This window comes from Caloenas nicobarica, chromosome 2, assembly GCF_036013445.1.
Source record: "Caloenas nicobarica isolate bCalNic1 chromosome 2, bCalNic1.hap1, whole genome shotgun sequence".
NCBI lineage: Eukaryota > Metazoa > Chordata > Aves > Columbiformes > Columbidae > Caloenas > Caloenas nicobarica.
In genome coordinates, this window is record NC_088246.1 from 1053737 (window position 1) to 1075004 (window position 21268).

At 48.4% G+C, this 21268-nt stretch overlaps 1 protein-coding gene across 4 annotated transcripts in view; it reads right to left on the reverse strand.

Annotated features, from left to right (window-relative positions):
• Positions 1–18908, reverse strand: part of DHX30 (DExH-box helicase 30) — a 36618-nt gene extending 17710 nt beyond the window's left edge. The window contains exons 1-5 of one of the 4 annotated variants that reach the window (XM_065629459.1): positions 18872–18908; positions 14339–14390; positions 3806–3936; positions 1501–1611; positions 49–404 (exon numbers count right to left, since the gene is read on the reverse strand). In XM_065629459.1, the coding sequence (XP_065485531.1) occupies positions 49–404; positions 1501–1611; positions 3806–3936; positions 14339–14369 (629 nt within the window). In that variant the 5' untranslated portion in view covers positions 14370–14390; positions 18872–18908. Of the gene's footprint in view, positions 1–48; positions 405–1500; positions 1612–3805; positions 3937–10032; positions 10216–10415; positions 10618–14338; positions 14391–18617; positions 18665–18871 lie in introns of those variants that run through there. The other 3 variants (XM_065629457.1, XM_065629456.1, XM_065629458.1) reach the window with 3 other exon arrangements.
• Positions 18909–21268: the final 2360 nt, after the last annotated feature.

Consider the following 21268-nt stretch of genomic DNA (forward strand, 5'->3'; position numbering starts at 1 on the left):
AAAATCTCTCTCTAGTGCCCAGAGTAGCAGCTGTCAGGGCAGAGGTACCTTGCATCTCTGCCTGGGGTTCGAGCGTCCTGATGTGCCATCGGTAGATAATCAGAAACATCGATGGCTTCTTCTTCCAGCTCTCCTTCCTCCAGCTCCCCTTCTTCCAGCTCCCCTTCCTCCAGCTCTTCTCTCCTCATTGCTTTAGGCATCCTGCCCTGCTCCATGGGCTGGATGGAATCGTCCGGCTCCATCCGTCGCCAGCAGGTTGACAAGTCGGCGAGGGAAGGGCCGGACTTGGAGCGCCACTTGCCCTCCGAGCACCACCGCTCGTCGGGACAGCCCAGCTGGTCGGCGAGGAGCCGGTACTTCGCAGCGTCAAAGAGTTCATTTCTGGGCCCCAGCAAACCCCAGCCCTACAAAGGAAAAACGCATCGTTAGCTGCAGTAAAGAGTAGATATGGGTAACTCTGCAGGAAACCGAAACACATCTGGTAAAGGAGAGAAATGGCAGGAGCAATTTCTTCATATCCCACAGAAAAAGAGAGAAAGGGACTTTCAGAAACTTGGAGCTTTACTCCTGCCATTATTTCTTAAGAAATAACGTTCACTAACCTCACTTCCCTGAGCACAAGTCCTCAGCATCATATAGTTTGTTAGAAAGCGTGGGCTGAGATTTATCAGTATTTTACTATTAACTACATGCAGCATTCTGAAGTTTTGAAACCCACCTCAGAGCATGAAATGCATCTTTTTGGAAAGGCTAATCTAAACAAGTATCATCTGGGACAACACAAGATGAGAATTCAGGGAATGGTTCACCTTTCTTTTCACAAGAAGTTATTTGTATAAGCAGGAGTAAGATCTCCCTAAACCAGCAGTTTCTGAAACAGCAGAGTTCCTAATTACTGCTGGCCTAACACCTACATTTTAGGACTGAACCTCACACGAAGCTCCAGCCCTATCTGGAGCTGGAGCACACACCATGTCTAACCAGACCACTGCAAGAAACTCAGAGTTCTATCTTTAGGCCTCTCAGTGACCCCATATTCAACAAGGCTGTTTTATTTTGTGCTGTAGGAGCACCTCAGACAACAAGAATTCACTTTGCTAGCTGCTGTACTTACAGTCACCATCTGTATTCAAGCAGTCTGCAGCAATTAAGACACTATGACTTTTCTTGAACTGATAACTATTTCCTTAAAGCAGCATTTGTAGTTATTTCTATAGCTAAGATTGCACCAGGCCCATCATTACGAAGGTCTTCTGTTAGGTTACAGGTTTAGCTGGCAAGGTGAGTTCACACCTGGCTGAAGCAAACGGGTTTTTTAGCTCAAACAGACTGAGACAGCTCAAGACTTCACCCTCTACCCTTGATTAACAGATAGGCCAACTACAAATGGGGACAGAGAATGGGAAGAGACAGACATAAAAGTCAAAAAATCACCAAAATGGATGAGGCCTGCACACTCAAAGGCTCGGTTCTTCCAGCTAAGGAGCAGCGTGAGCTCACCTTGAAGAGCTGACACGCCGCGGCTGCCGCCTGCCTCTCGGCATCGATCTTCTTGGTCCCATAGCCTTCCACTTCCACATTCTTAGGCCACTTTATATGCAGAGTGACTTTCTGAAAAGCAACGATAACCAGTGAAGTGAGACAGTACAGAACAATCTCTCTCTTCCACCAGGAGCATACCTACTTCAAACACCTCTGAACTGCAGGCAAAGAAGAGAACTACAAATGAAAATCCCAAACAAACTGTTTGGTCCCTTTATGGGAAGCTCCATTTCAGTAACTTTGAAAGTATGACCGAGCTCCTCTTACACCAGTACCGGAGGATGAGAGCCGCTCAAAAATCTGCAAAGAATGCTGAACCCCGCCCTTTTTAAAAAAAAATCACTTAAAATCAAGAACTCCTCCTCCTCCTGGCCCTGCAGATGCTGCAGCTGAGTTTCTGCAAGGCTCAAAGTAGGGAAATGCCGAAGGAATTCTCTCCAGGTTCTGCAGCAGAGATGAAAGGTGGCATTTCAGTCCGCTGGGAAAACCCCACATAGAAGGCTGGAGAGAAAGCTCCTGGCTTCTCAGCAGCCTCCAGCTGGGCTGCCCGCCTGCCAGCCGAATCTCATCGCACTGCAGGGAACTGCGACGTGTTTTGCCTACGGCCCCTGCATGGAAAGGCACACACCTGCTGAGGAAAAACGTTGTCTCAGGAAGGCCAAGTTACTGGGCGCTCAAGAAAAAATCTTGGTCACTTCCAACCGAGACTTCTTCAGGTTGTGTCACCTCTCCTTGTGTCCCCACACACTTTGTCTGGGTTGGTTTTTTTTGGTGGTTTGTTTGTTTGTTTTAGTTTCCCAATCCAACCCTCATTTTCTGCCAGAGCTCCATTATTGGGTTTTTTTGTTGTCGGTTTGGTTTTTTTGGTTTATTTTTTTGTTTGTTTTTCTAATCTGAAGTTATCCTCAATGTTAATCTATTTAAGTGCTAGCAAAAATGAGAACTGATTACGCAAACTAAAACGATGAGGCATTGGTTATGGCATCCCAAAAGAAGTTCAGAAGCCATACTACTGCTGGATGAAAAGCAAGAAACACAAAACCCATGAATCATAAAGGAACTCTAAAGGAACCATTACTAATGTAGTGCCTAAAATGCAGAGATGCTTAAAAAGAATGTGGTAATAAAAACTGTCTGGGAAATTTTAGACGGAATGTTATTGGAAAATGTTAATGCATCAGAACTGGATCTTTTCCTGGAATGCAGGTTACAGTGAAACTTCAGCTGGAAGGGGCTTTCTGCTCCAGAATGGAAGCGGGTATGGAAAGGGAGGCAGCCCCCTGAATACAGAGCGCCCACCGGTTCAGAACTGCTGCTCAGTTTGCAGCCCAGACTTGGATCTAGGCCTCTCGCATCCCAGTAAGAGCTCAAACTATTTGGCAAACTGTTTGCCTGGAATGACGCTGCTCCATTGAACGGAAGAAAGAGTCTGTATTTCATTTTGCCCTTAAGTAGTGTTAGAAGTCTCCCTCCATTGCAAACAAATTCTTCTTCTCTGGTTGCAATTCTATGATTCTATGAACATTTTAGGCTTAGTCATTTGTTCTGTTCTAGAATCACAGAACAGTTTGGGTTGAAGGGCCCTTCCCAGCTCCCCCAGTGCCCCCCTGCCATGAGCAGGGACATCTGCACCAGCTCAGGTTGCTCAGAGCCCCGTCCAGCCTGGCCTGGGATGTCTCCAGGGATGGTTCAGCCACCACCTCTCTGGGTACCTGGGCCAGGCTCTCACCACCCTCAGCACAAACAATTCCTTCCTCATGTCTGGCCTGAATCTCCCTCCTTTAGTTTAAACCATCACCCCTTGTTCTATCGCAACAGGTCCTGCTCAAAAGCCTGTCCCCAAAGAATTGGAATCTACAATAAAATCTAGGCCTACTAAGGTCTAAAATATAGCCTTTAAGTTTTGATTTTCTAAGGTGGTGGGTACACAGCCCAACACATTGGAGCACAAGACTATGTGCCAGTTACGGCAAGCTACTTAAAAGAAAAAAATCCATCCTTCCACACACAAAAGGGGATGGACAGGACATACATATACATATATATACATATATATATATACACACACACACACACTTATTAAAATACGTGAAAATAAAGAGAAACAGAAAGAAGTGAGAAAATTTATTGTTTGAAAGATTATCACACAGTTTTTACATGGAATTAAGACACTGCTCTAATTTTCTCTGTGCAAGAGTTACTTGAGGGTCAGCAGGACCCTGGCTCACTCTCCACCCCCAGCAGCCCCGGCGCACAGGATTACCTTTTTCCTCGGCCCATTAGTGTGGATGTACACCAGCTTGTCCCTTGCATGAGAAATGCCCAGGGCTCGGCCAATCACGCTGTTGAGCAAGTTTTTAGGCTGTGGAAATTCCTTTAATAAGTCTCTGGAATCTGCAAAACAAAAAAAATAACAGAGGAACTAAGGGTTTTCTGATTCTTGTGCAGTCCTGTTCAGAGACATGTTCTGACAGCTGCTCCAGTGCAGCTCTGTGAGCATTAATGTCTCTAAGGCTACATGTAGAAAAGTCAGCAGAGGTATGAATTGGTTCACCTACAACATCCCCAGGCACACGGGAGCACAAAGTCTCCTGAGGTGATACTGCAAAAGCAAAATAGGCAACCATACTGTATGTTCCATTCTTCCGAAATGCACAGATTGTCTCCTCCTCTTTAGAAAGTATGAATGTCCTATAGTCAGAGCTGCAGCAGTGACACAGTCCAACTCCATGATTCACTAACAATCATGTAACAGTCCGGAAAGACTTTTTTTCACCAAAAAGAATACAGTATCAACAGGAAAAAAACCCCAGACTACATATACCTGTTGAATCTGAATACAGATATCCTAGCACAAAATTCAAAGCTCACATTAACACATGGAGCTGGTGCCACTTCCTCACTATGGAGGCAAAAGCAGCTGTTTGTCATTCTCTGGCATCAAAACCAAACTGAGCAATAACTATTTTGAACAGATTTGGTATTTGCATCCCCCTCCTGAACCACACACATCATCTCAGGGTTAAATCAAGGGTCTCGACAACACCCAAGTTACACTTTAGATCCAGCCAGCGGTAGTAACATGAAATAACACCTGGGGTCTTACTACTTCATCTCTAGTCCCTTCTCCTTGAATTCACTGAGATGCCTTGGTTAGAGGCTGGGAATATGGTTTTGTACTAAATTGCTCAGAAAATCCCCTGGAAAGAAGTTTGCCAACACAGTCTTTGGAGAGAAATGCTGCTCAGCTATGACACTTGCAGGAGAGGGATATTAATGATCCATTCAAATCACTCAAAAAAAAAAAAAAAAAAAAAATCACACTGCCCCAGAGAGAGCAATGTCACGCCCAACTCACGTTCCAGCCTCCTCCCTGACACCAACACCGGTGGTTTTAGCTGGCAAGGAAGCTGCTCTAACTCACCTCGTGTATTCAGCACTGTAGGGGAGGACCTTTATTGTGAGCAGCCCTAACCTGGGTGAAAGCTAAACCAGAAAAATGGAGCACATTGGTTTTTGTTGGGCTCAGAATTAATCAGCCAGTCGCAGAGTCCTGCTGGTCCCCAAAGTGGGGAGAGGAGAGGAGAGGAAGGGGATCTCTCAGCACAGATCCCACCGTCATGGCCCAACGTGCTCCCCAAGCAGTCAGAGCTTCACCCACCTCTTTGCACAACACCAAGGGGCTTGGGCGCTACTTTTCTGAAGGCTTCTAATTCTCTACAGGTACTCAGGGAAAGTTTCGGCAATGAGTGAGACATCAGCAACACGTAATTATCGGTAATGCCAGAATCGGGGATTTGCAATTGAGCAACCAAATTCAAGGAGAAATGAGCCGACAGTCACACGCGCACCAAGATCTGCCATCATGGTTTGCTGCAAACTCTGATTGTGGGGTTGCTGTAACGAACATCTGCAGTAACTGGCTCCAGAGAGGAAAGCATTAAGAGAAATGCTCCGTAACATGGGTGTGCGGAAGAGACGTTCCCCAAGAGCTGCTTGGCAAGGGACAATCCAAGTCATGAGTGGGAATCATGAGAGCTCATGAGAGCTCACCTACAGCTGATCAACAGGGAAACCACAATGGCAAAAGGGTGGTGTACCATGGCAGACTCAACACTGTCAGACTGTGGAAAAAAATACAACCACCAAACTAAACCCAAGCCCAGCATGCTGATCCATTCAGAAGAAAAAAAAAAAAAATTACTGGTGACAATTTTGAAAGTTCTTCCATAGAAGAACCAGCTGTATCTCAGAGAAACCTCCTTCCGAAGCCAAACGAACCAGAGAGAGAAGGAATTTGGGTTCCTTAACGTGCACAGGGAGGTACTGAAATCCAAGCCCCTTGGCCTGCGATAAGGATGTCGAGAGCTGGGTTTCATCTGAAGACAAGTCGCATCGTAATTTCAACAACCATCTCATCCTGAGCTGCAGCTGCAACTGGCTCAGGCTGGAGTTACTTTTCCAGCCGGTATGTAGAGGACAAGCTGGGATTTAGAGGGCAGTGTCAAAACAGATCAGAATTGCTGCTCTATCTCCTTTGACTACACCAATGCGGAAAAGACCACACAACACACGATGGGCTTTCTGCCACCCTCATGCACCTGATGGTCAGCCACGGTATCTTCCCGTATAAAGAAAAATCTTAAAAAGCCCAAAGAGTGCTGTTTCTCACACATATGTGGGCAAAAGTCTTGGGCAATTATAGGGGGAGATGCGTGAAGTACTCTGATTTATGAACACTATTTGTCCATGAATTGCCTTCTCTGTATCGCCAAGGAGAGCATGAAAATGGTCTCAGCCTAACAAAGAAGTACAAGCCAATTTTCTGTAATTATACAGCAAATGTGACATTTCTACCTACTCAGAGAGCAAGCGCCACTATATTCAGAGTTCGACCTGTTCAAGAAAACTAGAAAAGTGACTAAGATTCTGGAACTCTGAAGTTCTATTCCATCCCACAACGCTGCGACACACAGGAGGAGCAGTAACAATTCCCAAATGCACTATTAAATTCACTTAATAAACTAACTAAATAAAAACCCCTCTAGCACCATTCTGTATTATTTGGCCTCTAGTTGCTTCCCCTTTCAAAAACAATACCCTGAGACATTTTGTGATAAGTAACAGGCAGAGGTAAGAAGTAAATTCTTTCTAAACATCTGAGCAAGCATGCTATTACCTCACAACAGAGCCGATTTCTCACATTCTGAGGTGGCTCCTCAGTGAAGACTAAATATTTAATCATTCTAGAGCAAAGAAGAATAGGATCTCTAAATAACAAAGCCCAGTCCTGGCTTGCAGAGCAGACTCAGACACAATGTATTCTTCACCGCTGACAATGCCATATTCAGCAGTGCCGGCTGACGTACCCACTGCGACGCCACGGCTTGATGGATTACCCACAGCCCCGTTCGGAGCTGAAAGGATCTTATCTCGCTCGAAGCCATGCCTCGCTCCCAGGTTTTAAAGGAACAATCCGAAATCGCAGAACTGGATTTGCAGAATGTTCCCCTCCCTGCCAGATTGGAGTTCCTGGCATCTTCCTCCGAAGGGTGCTGGAATTCTCTCACTGCTGAGAATGGATATTTGGGTAGGAATCGTATTAGCGGTACTCACAGCCAGGAGTACAACCTCATCCTCTCAAAACAAAATAGAGCTGATTTTCATACCCATTTCCTAGCAAGTCAGAACCACATATGATGTCCACACGGCAGCTCTGCGGTCACAAAGGAATATTAAAAGCCTGTCTTGGATAGCAAACAATTCAGGGTGGGGTTATCAAAGAAGTCAATTAACTAATTTAAGTTCCTCAAAGCCAGTAAGTGCTTTAGCTTAACCTGATTGCGAAAGTCCATGACAATTCCAAGCAACACTGAAAGAAAAAACCAAAAAAAGCTCCCAGCTGCAGTGGCTAAGCCTTCTATTAACCTCAACAAACCTGACAAGCAAAGACACCGTCAGGTACAACAAGAGCACAACTAAAACGGCCCAGAGTCTCGTTCAAGGAAGGCGGGAGCATTAGATTGATTTCAGCAGTTGCTATCTTCCCCCAAATTCTCTTCCCCAGAGAAGCAACAAACAAGCATCCCTGGAGAAGCAACAAATGAGCAGCAAGGACAAACTACTAAATCCAACACTCATCAAGATAAAAACCCCTGCAGTAACAAATCCGAGTCAGAGGAGAATGCTCCAAATGCATCAGAAATTCACAGGGAAGAAGAAAGCCCTCTGGCTCCATAATATCCATTTCCCAAGGAATTTGCCTGGGCAGGTTTTACTGGGGAGAGATGGAGGGGGGCAGAGAAGGTTCCACCTGGCGGTTTTGTTTGGAGTACACAAAAATAGTGTTAGTTTGGGAGGTCTGGGGTATTTTTAACCATCACCTGGCAACTTTGACCAAGGCTCCTTTCGAGCATACACAGTAATAAAAACCACATGCAGTTCTTGCCTAAACAAGAACAAACTGAAAAATTGGTAAAACTGATACGGTTTTTTCAAAAGCAGGTGTGCTGAGCAGAGGAGAATGAGCGACAGCCAAGCTCCATCCTCGGAGACCCTCAGAACTCGGCCGGACGGCCCTGGCTGACCTGCTCCGAGAAGGGGATCAGGCCACGCAGCACAGTCCAATCCTAATTCTCCTGCAATGCTATGAGATGGCAAATGCCATTAGTCTCAGAGAAAGATGCTTCTTGGAGAAGGCAGAGGTCAAGATCACGTACGTCTCGGTAATGAGTAAGGAGAGCCATAGATCTGACTGCACAAGAGGAGAAGCTCGCTGCTTCATACATTCTGCTCCAAAAATCCCACCATTTAGGCCAACAAAGCAAAGCCTTAGATATTAACACCAATGTAACACTAGCGTTCTGTAAGCTGGCCTCAGATCGGAGCTGATTTTTCCATGTTTGTATCCAAGGCTAGTAACAATAGCAGTCAAATGAGGATAGCTAACAAGGCATCAACTTACAAGTTGAAGGCTTCGAACTTGCCCTCATAAAGAGTTCTTCAAAATATTTTTCATGATCTCTGTGTGTTCACGTAGCAGCTGTAGATGTGGGGCAGACTTAGAGACTCTTATGACTTTCTATTTGCTCATCTGAAATGAATCTCCCAATACCGCCAGACTCACCAGAAGAGCCCCCATGGTCAATGCACCAGACAAACGGGAAGGATGAGTGAACTGAAGCCCAAAGATAAAAGTACCCAAGTACTCTCTGAAAACACACTACAAAAAGTGCTGAGGAATGAAGTACAAAAGAGAGAAGGGAAAAATAAAATGGTTTATTACTTTTCTCAGGCAACACCTGAACCAGCTCATTAAACAATAATTTGGGGTGGTTTAGCATTTACTGTAGAATTAAGATTTAATTTGCTCTATTGAACCGCTTGAAGGTAACAATTCAAGACCATCTAACTGAACTACAAGATAAAGCTCAGCAAGGTTTCTGAAAGGAAAATGGAACCAAGACCCAAAGAAGCCAGAAACTACAGAGAGAAAATAATACTTAGGAAAAAAGTGCCGGAGGGTGGGAAGGAAGTACAGAACATAGAAAGATGGGGGGAAGAAAGAAGTTGTTTTTATGTAAAAATAATCCAAATTTCCAAAGTGGAAGATTACAGCCTAAGAAATAGAACTCACTAAACCAGTGATTTTTAAAAGGAAAAGCATAACGGTTCAAGTCACAGCCTGGAAGCTGTAACCTCCAGCACAAAACTACTCGTATCTTTCTCAACTAAAAGTGTTCTTCACCCTCCATAATCAAACAAAAACCAATTTTCAAAACACGACATCAAAACACACTTTCAAACACTCTTATACAAAAGTAATGGTTCCATCTGAACAGCAGGAAAGCATTTACCCTTCACACACCTGAACCCCGCACCCCTCACAGACAACTCTGCTGTGGGCTGAAGGGCTGACATCCAACAGAGAAAATAAATATTCCAGGCTTTAGACACAGACACCATCCCCAGCCAGACGGTGCAAACATCAGGATTCAGGTTAATGAGAGCTGCCTGCATCCCAATTAGCGTTCCATCAGCCCAGGCAGCAGGACCACCCGGCGGAAGGCCGGAGCGAAGCCCTTTGTACGGGGATGCGCACGAAGCGATGCTCCGAAGGGCCCGCAACCTGCTCTGACCTAACGGAACCTGCTGCACGGCCACAGTCCAGAGCTTCTCCTGGCGGATGCTCGATGGCCGTGCTCAACCCATCAGGATTTCCAGCCGAAGAGCCATTTATGATTTTTCTCTCGCGTCAAGCCACGGTGGGTGATCAGAAGCGGCAAAGGACTTTTAGCCAGAGCCGCCTCGGCCCCGGCTTCGAAGCGGCGACCTTGAGCCGAAGGGCTCCGCGCCCCTTCTCTGGAGAAGCCCCCGCCAACAACGACCCCGCGCACCCAGGGGCTGCCACAAAGGCCTCGGCCCCCGCTGCCCGGCGGCGGCTCCCGGCGCCCTCCCCGCACCGACCCCCCGCAGCCACCGGCCCGTTACCTGCGGCGGCGGCGGCGCAGCCGTGCGTGCAGACCCCGCCGCAGCTCGCCGGCTCCTCTCCCTTGCCGCGCATCCCGGCGAGGAGCCCGTTCCCCGGGGCGGGACTCAGGGCCGCGGTGGCCCGGCCCGGCCCGCTCGGCCTGGCCCAGCCGCCCGGAGCGAGAGGAGGCCGGGGGCGGCCCGGCTGCAGGCGCGGGGGGCGGGACGAGCCCACGCTCCCTCCTCCCAGCCCCGGGCAGCCGGGACTCGCTCCTCCCTTCCGCTGCGTGCGGGGCCGGCGCGACGCGGCTTCCCCGCCAGCCGGGACCGCGCACACCGGGACCGCGCACACCGGGGACGCCGCCGGTTCCTCCTCCTCCTTCCTCCCCCTCCCGCCGCCTCACCCTTCACCATGGCGGCGTCCTCATCCTCAGCGCCCGGCGGCTGCTCCTCCTCCTGCCTGGCCTCCTCGGGGTTCTGAGGCGCCGGTAACCGGGTGCAGAACTCGCGCGCCCCCGGCGCTGCCCGGTAACAGCGGCAGAGGCGCAGCGGCCCGGCCGAGCCGCAGGCCGCCGCCGCCTGCAGCAGCAGCCCCAGCGCCGCCATCTTGAAGGTGCCCGGAGCCGGCTGCGGGCAAGGGAAGGCGCAGGCCGCGCCACAGCGCCCCCCGGCGGCGCGGAGGACCTGGCGCGGGCGGGGTGTCCCGCAGCCCTGAGCGGGGACCGGGGTGCGGGGCCCCTCCCGCCACCGGGACTGCGCGGGCAGAGCCCAGGGCGGGGAAAGGAACAGAAAACCAACCTGTTTTCGTGTCCCCGCCACAACACGCGGAGGCAGAGAGCGGCAGGAGGTCATGGCCGGAGGACTCATGCCGCACCCCGAGGTTTTAAACCAGTGCAAAGACGTTTTCTTCATCTTTTACAAAAATCAACTCGCATCATCAAGCTCTACCAGCCCGGCCTGGAGTTATCTATCCTCCTGACATGTGTGCAGCACATAGAAACAACACAGCAAGTCAAAGCGTGTGCTCACAGACTGATGATACGGATACGGGTGGTTTCGGAGGGTTTTCTGTTTTGTGGTGTCACAAAACTCCCCCAAAAATAGGACATCTTCAGACACGCTCAAAGAAACCTTACACAAAGAGATGAGTCATTTGGTCCAAGATCTGAGCAACCTGGTGATGATACTGCAAACACAGTCCATGGGCCAGTCCTCCAAATAGGGGGTTTATTTTAGAATCGTTACTAACCTGCTCTAATTAGAAGAAAAAACACAGATGCAATTTTTACAGACTTTCAGCAGCCTCTGGCTGCCCTGGGTTTCACTCCGGCACACATTTCTTGCTCGTTTACAGGCAAAACAAGCTGATTTTTCTAATACAAGTGGCTGGAAGAAGGATTCAGCAGCTGCCCTGGAACCCGAAGGTGGTTTTGGGTTTCTGGTCTCACGCCCTCACACACACCTGCAGACCAGCTAATTCACGTTCAAGTGTCTGGCACTAAAAATAAAGTCCTGTTGTTTACTAATATTTGAGACAAACACTAAAAAATGTAAAGTCCGGCAGGTCCCACTCTCCCTTCTTACACGTTTCTCCTGATTTGAAGTTGACTCCCCTGTTATTTGGTTCCATATGGATGACTTTGTGTCCAAGGCGTTAACTTCTCGATGCTGTAGTGCTGCTTGAAACTCAAACACTGCAGGATTTTTTTTATTATTTTTTTAAAGTTGGGATTATTTTTCTAAGCAATTAATATATATAAATTTTATTGTCTCTGGCTGCACCACACACCTGGGACTCCCATTAACTTGTGTGTTTCTTTAAACCAGGGTATAATTTTTTTATTCTACTCCGTGAATATTTTGTGTGTAAACTAAAAATGTATGTGAAAGGTTCTTTAAACATCATGATTAAAAAAAGGGGTTTTTGTTTTTTGCAGTGGTTGGGTGGGTCGGTTTGGTTGTTTTTAAATCAGAAAGAGAGATCTTCAATAAGCCACTAAAGGATTAATGAACATAATTACACGCTTCAGCTTTACAAAGCCTGTATTCCCCAAGAAGAGGTTCAAGAAATGGAAAGTTGTCGGACAAAACCCTGTATAAAAAAATATTTTTGGAAGAGCACACATGACCACTCAAAAAAAAATCTTACTACACTAAATCTGTCTTTTCCAATATACACGCTTTTTAGAACCTCCGTGAATCAGCTGATTTGTCTGTGTAGTTGTTTTTTACTAAAACAAACAAATAAAACAGATCTTGAAGCAGCACTAGACGAGACAAAAAAGGCCTTGTGTGTGTGTGTGTGCAAAGACATGAAAGTTATTCTAGCACTCTAATTATAAAGGCTTAGGTTATAAATTTTAAGAGCATTGGTCCACTAAAAAGGAAAACAGTCTTGCTAGACAAGTCACTCATTTAAGGAAATTAATTATATGTAAATCTTTTCATAGCATGTTGTGCAAACTCTTACTTTCAGAGATAAATTTCATTTGGTTTGGAAACAAGCTTCAAGAAAGGTGAGAAAGAAAAGGTGGCTGGAAATAGTATGTAAACATTACTACACCCTTCTGGGAAGATGTAGCTACTGGGAAACTACTCGACTTGATGTAGTTGCTGGTTTATTTCACATTTTCCCAAGATCTAGATGAGGTAATAAGCTGTCCAGCAGTGAAGGGGAAAAAAAATAAAAATCACAGCTACTGAGCTGTTTCAAGTTGTGAACGTCAATGAAGAAACACAGAAGGTAACGAGAGGCTGAAGCAGATGAAAACCACGGCTGGAAACCACAATGATTAAAGGCAAAACAAACAAAAGAAAACATAAAGTACGTGTCTGGGGAAAATGTTGGAAACGCAGAGTCAGAGGGAAGGAGAAACCTGGGAGAAGCTGCTGACAGACGGTGCTGGGGCAAGTCAGACCTGAGTGGGGCTAGTGGTTTGTCAGCAGAAACCATACAAAATTATCCTATGAGCAGAGGAAAAATAGTTAAGACTCAATTTATTGAAAAATTCCAGAAGTCGCAGAGTCCACATACTCCATCCAAATATCTTTATTTTGCAGAGATGAGCGTTAAACAGCACACAAAGAATCACTTAAAGCCATTTTCCTGGGCTTTGCCAGCTCAGGCTCACTTGGCCGAGCTGTGGTTAATTCACCTGTTCCAGCCAAGGTGTGCAGAGGCAGCAGCTCGTTAACAAGCCCCGTTATGTTAAAAACTTCCTTTTCCAGCACGCAGACTCCCAAACCCACGACAAACCACTAGCCCTCACCAGAAAGGCTTCTCCTCTCTCTCTCAGACTCCAGCCCAGGTCACACTATTTGATAGACGGGAAGGGTTTTTCTTCCCAACTAGAATTATTTCAAACATAATTAATGCCCTGGACATATAAGACATTCTGGGAATTTTTGTTTGAAATAGGGAACCCACAGTAGGGGTGACTCAGGAGCATGGCAGCGTCCCAGGAGTGGCTGGGATGCTGGTGTTCCCCAGGCTAAGGCACAGCGTGACATCCTGAGCCACAAGTCCTCACTGCTCAGCCACCTCCACAATATCCTATTCCATTCTACGCACCTTACTTTAAGGCTAAGTAACGGAGTTCGGAAAAGAACAACAAAAGAAAACCAGCCAGCGACTGGAGAGATTTCTTAAGAAAAAATAGGATCTAAAGAAAGAGGTTGGCAAAGCAATGAAAGGGGAAAAAAAGGACATTATAACAGTTGACAGGTATTTAAAATATGCAAACACTGAGGAGAAAGCACATGCTGAATTGGTACAAAAAGATGCAGGTATGTTTAGGAGGGTAAGAGGGAAAAAAAAAAGCCTTTAATCAGCAAACAAGTCTACATTGTCATCTATTGGATGACACAAGACGTCTCCTCTCCTTCCAAATTCTGTTGTTTCCCTGAAAAACTCCCTCCTACTTAGTGTAACCACACTTGGTGCAACACTTAACTCCCGCGCTACACTAACCAGGAGAAGATTGAGTTGCTTGCGTTGGTTACAACCACCCTCGCTTACACTTAATAGTACAAGTTTTGCACACTGTCAGAGAGACAAAACGTGTCTGAAATGCAAAAATCCGCATTCTGTGTTACACAGCGACCGCAAGTTCAGGTAGAGTCCCCTCAGCTCCCTTTCTTGTCCCCAATGCCTTGAGAAGGAACTCTGACAAAGGCATTTGTAGGACAAACCTCTCAATTACCTGGCACAGAGAAGGACAGTGCTGGTTCTTACAAATTAATTTTCCTCTACATTCTGCTATAGTATTAAACCTCTGAAGGAGTTAAAAAATAAAGAGTTGAACAGAAGATTGTCTCAGGTCCTTACCTTTGAGGGAATTCAGCGAGAACATCTCCATCCCAGCGGAAAGGGGCGACTCCTGGGAAAGCGAGAGGGAGCAAAGAGAAACATGCAGTCAGAATTGATATTTCCTTTGAGATGTGGCAAGTGCCTAATGAGCCCTTCTCAAACCGCTGCCTTTAGCGCCAGCCAAAGCTGAGCGTCCTCAACAAACCCCACCCTGGTGTTTCTGTTCCGCCTGTTCCATCGGGATCATGCGTGTAGTTGGATCTCCCGTTACAACCTGCTGCTGGACACCCAAAGGGAGGAAGGCTCTGCTCAACCAGGCATTTTAGTTCCCTGATGATACTCATTCGGGGATATTTTTTAAAACCTTTTAAAGTCAGAATGACAGAAGTAGGTAAACCACTGCCATTATTCCCCATTTTTAAAGAAAGATGAGAAGAAAGAGATACATACTTTTGAAAAAGCTCTTTGCTGAAATTATGTTAAATTTTTCATTTTAATTTCTTATTAAAATAGCTTTTGCTCAAATAAGTATGAAAATCGGCTTTGTTTTGGGGTGCTTTATCTGTCATACCAAATATTAAATACATTTTAGGCATCCTTGATAACAGAGGAACAAGGATTTTCTAAGAAACTTGGACCAGATGGGTGAGGGTCTGTATTTACACAAAGCCAACAATAACTATCCATACTACAGGCTGTTCCTGCGCACGCAATTAACATCCTACAATTATTATGCCATCAAATGATCCATTTTTGCTTTCAGTGAAACTAATGACAAAATTACTGTTTACTTCAGCATCAGGGCCTCAAATAACACCACTCGGAGAACAGAACTCCGTGGACATGACACCTTGTTCAGCAACTCGCCTCCCCACGGGCACAGAAAAACCACCCTGCTGCTGCTGACAACTCTGTCAGCTTTGTCTTCTTCGATGACTACATAAATAAAAACATGGCTATTTGACTTGTTTAAAAATGAAAAACCATACGTGTTGGAGTAATTATCAAGATTGGCAGAGGAAAACATCCTTGGTGTTACTAAGTCACTGCGCTGAACAATGTCAGAAAACTCTTTTGTGGAGGTTGAGCAGGATTGTTAAGGCTGAAGCGTTGAAGCGTGAAGAATGCAAACGGAGAGCGCAGAGAGCGGCCCAGCCAGCAGTTCTGCGCCCCCTTCATGTGGGGATCATCTGAGTTGAGGTACAAACATCTTAAAAACAAGAGTACCTCTGATAAATTCTCTGAGTTCGGTGTTACTCCAACACAAGTCCTTGAACGCTCCGAAGTCATTCGAGAGAGACACCCAGCAGGATGGCAGGGAATGGCGCCATATGTCCTTAAATCCAAGTCATGGAGGTATCGGCTGCATCTTCTTCCCAAATTTTTAAGCACGACAAAAACAGGGAAGCTGTTTGCTTGCTGTGTATTCCAGACAACACGAAGAAGTTGGTCTGGGGCAGATGAACTGCAAGGTGTGCCAACTGAGCACAAACCAGCGGAGGACAAAGAACATCTCACCTACACCGGGGTGGGCAGGAGGGCACTTCCAAAAATGAATCCAAGATAAAGTTGAAGGTAATGGTCTTTTCTGCTCAACACCAAAACCAAACCAAACCAAATAAAAAAAAAAACCCTACATGGATGAGCTTACAAGATTAACAACTGAGATCCCTACTGACAAGCAAGACTTTAACAAAGTTGTTACTTATAATCGTGCCTGTAGATCCCCAGTTGAGATGGAGACTCTTCCAGTGCAACCAGTAGCAGTTCCACGGCTAAAAAAGTTAATGTCAGACTGGGTGGAAGCAGGGATGGGACAGGGAAGAGAATAAAAGCAGAGAGAGATGGAACAATTCCAGTGAGTCCATGGACAGAATCCCACTGATAAGGGATCCCTTTTAAACGACATGGAGGAATCTGAGCACTTCAGGCTTGAGCATCCAGTAGGAACATGGTCAAAGCCGAGAGAGAAGAGCTTGGATAGCTAAGCTGAGGTTTAAGGCACAGGTCATCAAGAGATCAGCCCCTGCAGCATCATCACTGGATTACTCAGGGCCAGATCTGGTGGATCTGAACACAGAGGATCCCAACCTGGGAATCAGCTTTAGCACAGCCAGCAGCCTGGTGGAAATCACAGGTTGGCTGCTGAAGATCCTGATACCAAAAAACCAAAAAGTGTCCAACTTTGGCAGCTGCTTCACCATTCACGGAAATGAAGGGGACACGTGAACGTCTGTGCTGGTTTGACTGAAAATGAGTTAATTTTATTCATGCAGTTAGAAACCTTTCTTTTTCATAGCTCACACGTTCATTATTTGGACTTAGTTTGAGAACAAGAGATCACACTCCAACACAGGTTTAATGTTTTTAATTGCTCTGGTCTGAGAGCCAAGGACACTCTGAGCTCTGCCCACAGGTGTGAGGCAGCCAGGAAGGGGGATGGATGGGGCAGAGCTGCACTGACACCCAGACTGACCAGTAAGAGTGTTCCAGCCCATTAGCATCAGGCTTCGTATTTAAGAAGTTGGGGCCTTCTGGTTTCGGGGCTCTTCCGCTCTCTCTCTGGGGCGCAGCTGGGGCAGTTCTGTTTGGGATGTTTAGTTCAGCTTTTGCCATTTTGCAGAGGCCTCTGAGCCTTTTGCTTCTTTTTCCTCTCTTTTCTCTCTCTGGGATCAGCTGTTGGGACCGGGTGCCGTTTCCTGGGACTGGCTGCTCAGCATGTTCATGAGAAAGTGCCTTGAGTATCTTTTACTTCTGTTTTATGTATATATTTACTAGGAGTGTATTGGTGTTTTGTTATTTCATTAAACTGTGTTTATCTCAATCCAAGTTTCTCCCTTCCCTTTTGATTCTCTCCCCTGTTGGGGGTGAGTGAGCGGCTGTCGTGGTTGTATTGCTAGCTCGGGTTAAACCACGACAACATCATTGAAAGGGGGACACACTGGAAGATTCAAAATACACTTTGATGGGCTCTGATGAGGGGCCTCACAGGACACTGGGCTTACAAAGCCCAGTGCAATACGATGCACTTACAAAGAAATGCAATACGATGACACAGGACTCTTCCAGACAAGGCAATGGCACATTTGGGATGAGAATGAACTGTGCACGACGACGCCGTCAGCCTGCAGAACACCCGATGCCTCACTCTTGGCAAAGTACCGGCATCCCAGATGGCAAAAGAGACTCAAAGTTTGTTTGCAATAGACTCAATGGCCCTTCTGCAAGGGCAAAGAGTGAAACCAGCAGATGTGCCACTGGAAACAGGTAAAACCCCAAAGGCCCAGGAATCAGGTATTCATTGGGTTTTCTTGATCAACCTGAAAATAGCTACACACATGTCTGAGGAGAAACCACATCCCCAAGAGGAAAGTACATCAAGATGCAGTGAACATCACCACATTTCTGATGATTGTCTACTGTGATATTCTGGCAGTGTGTGAAGAGGTATAGCCCCACGTGCTTTGTCATGAGAACAAAGGAGAACTTGTGTTGTCTTACATGTCATTCATCCTCAAGGATCACCTACACTGGGGTCCCTGCAAGGCGGAACAGTTTGACTTTCTGATATTTGGGCCAAAGGAGCAGTGGATCTGTGCAAGAAACCTTTCTTTACCAATCCTAATTCTGCAGGATTCCCGCTGCTGAACTCTCACAAGCTGGAAGCAGGGACAATACAGCACTGGGGGTGGGATGGGGCGTCAGATGCTCTTGGGTACCCAGTGCACGAGATCAGGAGTTGTGGACTAAATGCACAACCCAGAGTGACAGTTCCAATGACCACGGGGCAAAAAATGGTGCCACTAGTGACAACAGAGTAAGTTATAGAAAGGTAAGGGAGAGAAAAAACTACAAGAGCTGTGAGCCATGCTGGCAAACAGCTCTGGAGCAGCAGCAGAGGCTTTGCCACGGCACAGAACAGAACAGCGGGGCAGAGCCCGGCTCCCCAGGCCGTCTCCGGTCGCCCCGTGCCGGTTCCCGCAGCGGGGCTCAGCCCCCTCTCCAGCCCGCCTCTCCCAGCCCCGAGGGGAGCGGCGCCCGGGAGCCCGGCCGGCCCCACACCCCCGCCGGCTGCGCTCCCCTGCGCTGCCCGGGCAGCGGCGGCCAGCAGCCCCACACCCGCCCGGCGCCCCATCCGCGGGCAGCTCCGCCCGCCCCGCCCGGCCGCACAGGCCCAGGCCCCCGCACGGCCCCTTCCCGCGGGCCGGGGCTCCCTCAGGCCGAGGCTCCCGCCCCCCTGGGCGGGCACCGCGCCCAGGCTTGGCCGCCGTCCCCCCGCAGCCCCGGGGCTCCGCACCGCTCGCCGCCGCCGCCGCCCGGCCCATCGCCTCATCCCCGCGCGGCGCGGCCCCACCGGTCCTCCCGCCGCCGCCCGCCCGGCTCCGGCTCGCAGCCATCCTCTCCCTCCTTCCCCTTCCTCCCGCCGCCCTTCCTCAGGCCGCGACCCTCTCCGGGCCTCGATCACGGGTTCCGTGCCGCGGTCCCGCCACGCCCCGGGCGGCCCGATCCCCCCCGGGCGGAGCGGCGCCGGTCCCGCTCCCCGACACCGACCTCCTCACAACCAACTCTCCGGCGCCGGTCCGCCGCCGCTCGGACTACAACTCCCAGGAGCCCCCGCGATCCGCTTCCGGGCCGCCGCCCGCGGCCGCCGCCGGCTCTTCCTCCCCGTTCCCCGGATGTGAAACCTCCCATTGGCTCCCTGCTCCCCAGCGGCACGAGGCTGCGCGTGGGTGTGGGGCGGGGCCTGTCGCCATGGCAACGGCTGGCGCCAATGGGCGCTGCGGCCGCCGCTCCCCGCGGTGCGGCCTTGGCGGTACCGGAACCGCGGCGGTACCGGCCCCGGCGCCCCGGCCTCTGCCCTCGCCTCCGCGCTCCTCCGCTGGCCTCAGTCCTTTGTGCCGCCTCAGCGCGGTGCGCGGCCCTGAGGGGAGCGGCTGGGGCCTGGCTGCGGGCCGCCCCCTGCTCGGCGTCCCGGGGGTTGCGGGGCGCCCCGGTGTCCGTGCGGCGGCTGGGCCGGGCTGCCCCGGGTGAGCTTCGCCCTCCCCGGCGGGACACCAGCTGCGGTGGCGGGGCGGGGAGAAGCGCGGCCGATTGTGGCCCCGGGGCCCAAGGCTTGGCGGGGCCTGCAGGGCAGGGCTGCCCCGGAAGGGGGCCGCGTTTACCGGCTGCGGGAAGGGCCCGGGGCCGCGGTGCCCTTAAGCGCTAAACGTGGGCTAGGCTGAAGCTCAGGCCCAGTCTTCGGGGAGGCGGCAGGAAAACCCCCTCCAGCCGGCTCAGAATCGCTGCTGTGCTGTGGGTGGTGTTGCCTGGTTCAGGGAAAGCCACGTGCAGTGTTAATAGATCTACTTACTAAGCAGCCACCAGCATAATAACAATGTTAATATTTAACTAACTTGCTGTATGTATCTATAGGTAGAAATTTAGCTGCTGATCTTAAATATTCACTTACTGGTTGGAGCAGTATCTGCAGCGCAGGTGCCCGTGTCCTGGAGCAGGCTTACTACGGACTGACACTGGATTAGTTCCTCCTCTGGTGCAGCATGAGGCTCATCGCTCCTTCTCGCTGGAGTAATCCTGACAGTAGCAAAGAGAAGCAGCGTTTGTCCCCTGCGCGGTTTGTAATAATCACTTAAATGCTCATGTGCAGTTCCAGATGCTGCCCAAAGTGGCAACACGTGAAGCAGTGTGGAATTCTCACAGCGTGGAATTCTCACAGCGTTTCCTCGCTTGTCGCTGCTGTGAGCAGCCGGTACAGCAGGAGTGTGCGAGGGCTTATTACACTCGGGTTCTCTGAGCCAAAACGTGTCTCTGCTTTCTACAAAACGCTGCAGTTGTGTGGGCGCGAGGGTGAGCTTGTTAATGGTTAGCAGCAAATGTGTGATGAGAGTGGCTTAATTTGTGAGGGAAAAGCAGTTGTAGTTTGGGTGTGATGATTTGCCATCGTGTTACTGCTGATTTGCTGCAACGTGAATACAGCAAGGCAAACGTGGGGAAAGGTGAACTACAGAAAAATTTGAAGTCTTCAGTTCTGTGTGGTAATTCAACACTAAACACAGTTTTGATACACGATTTAGCAATTACTACCTAACAGCTTATTTGCACGCAGAGTTCTTCACTCGTTCTTCCGGCCTTTTCTCTTCACTCTGATTTTTCACGTCATCCACATGCTTATAAAATACACCTTTCAGAGTGCTAATCCCAAGAAAAGCTTTGTTTCCGTGAGACTGAAATGACATTTGAAAACATTCTTGCTACTTAAAAGCCTTTTACAGTGAGAAGCATTGAGATGCCCAGGGTGATTTAAGTTTGCTGAATTTCTCCATTTCTTACTGTGGTCCGCAGGGCACGGCTTCTTCGTGTCAGTTGTACCAAAACATGATGGAAAGGATGTTATGTAAGGGTATGAATGTGTCAAGCTGGAATTTGCGTGTGGGGTGGGAGGATGTGGCCAAGAATATGGAAAATTTGCATCTGTACAGATGCGTAGTGGTCTCCAGCTACTGCACCTTTATTCCGAAGACGGAGCGAGACGTCCGGTTATTTCTGTGACTCCGAAGGCCGAAAGGCTAACGGGTCATCTTCATCCCCCTGCAGTTTACAGATAAGAACAAGGACAATAAAAGAAAGTGTTCAGGGGAGTTGCTCAGGCCATTTTAACAACTTCCCTTAAAACACCTGCACCATCTCTTCAGTAACAAGTAATTCATTTCCAGGGCCTTAGAATGGAAAATCACTTTAATACAATGACTTTGGAGAGAACATGTCAAGCAATCTAAAGCGTGAACATTTAATTTTAGTTTTCGATTTGTTTCCTGCTGATTACAATATTTTCACTGGTATTACTTTGTAGTCTCTTTTCCAAGTAACCCAAGAGATCCTGCACAGGCTGGTTTTAGATGAGATCTAAATACAGTTTGTCACTCCTTGTAACTCTAAAATGAAAACCAT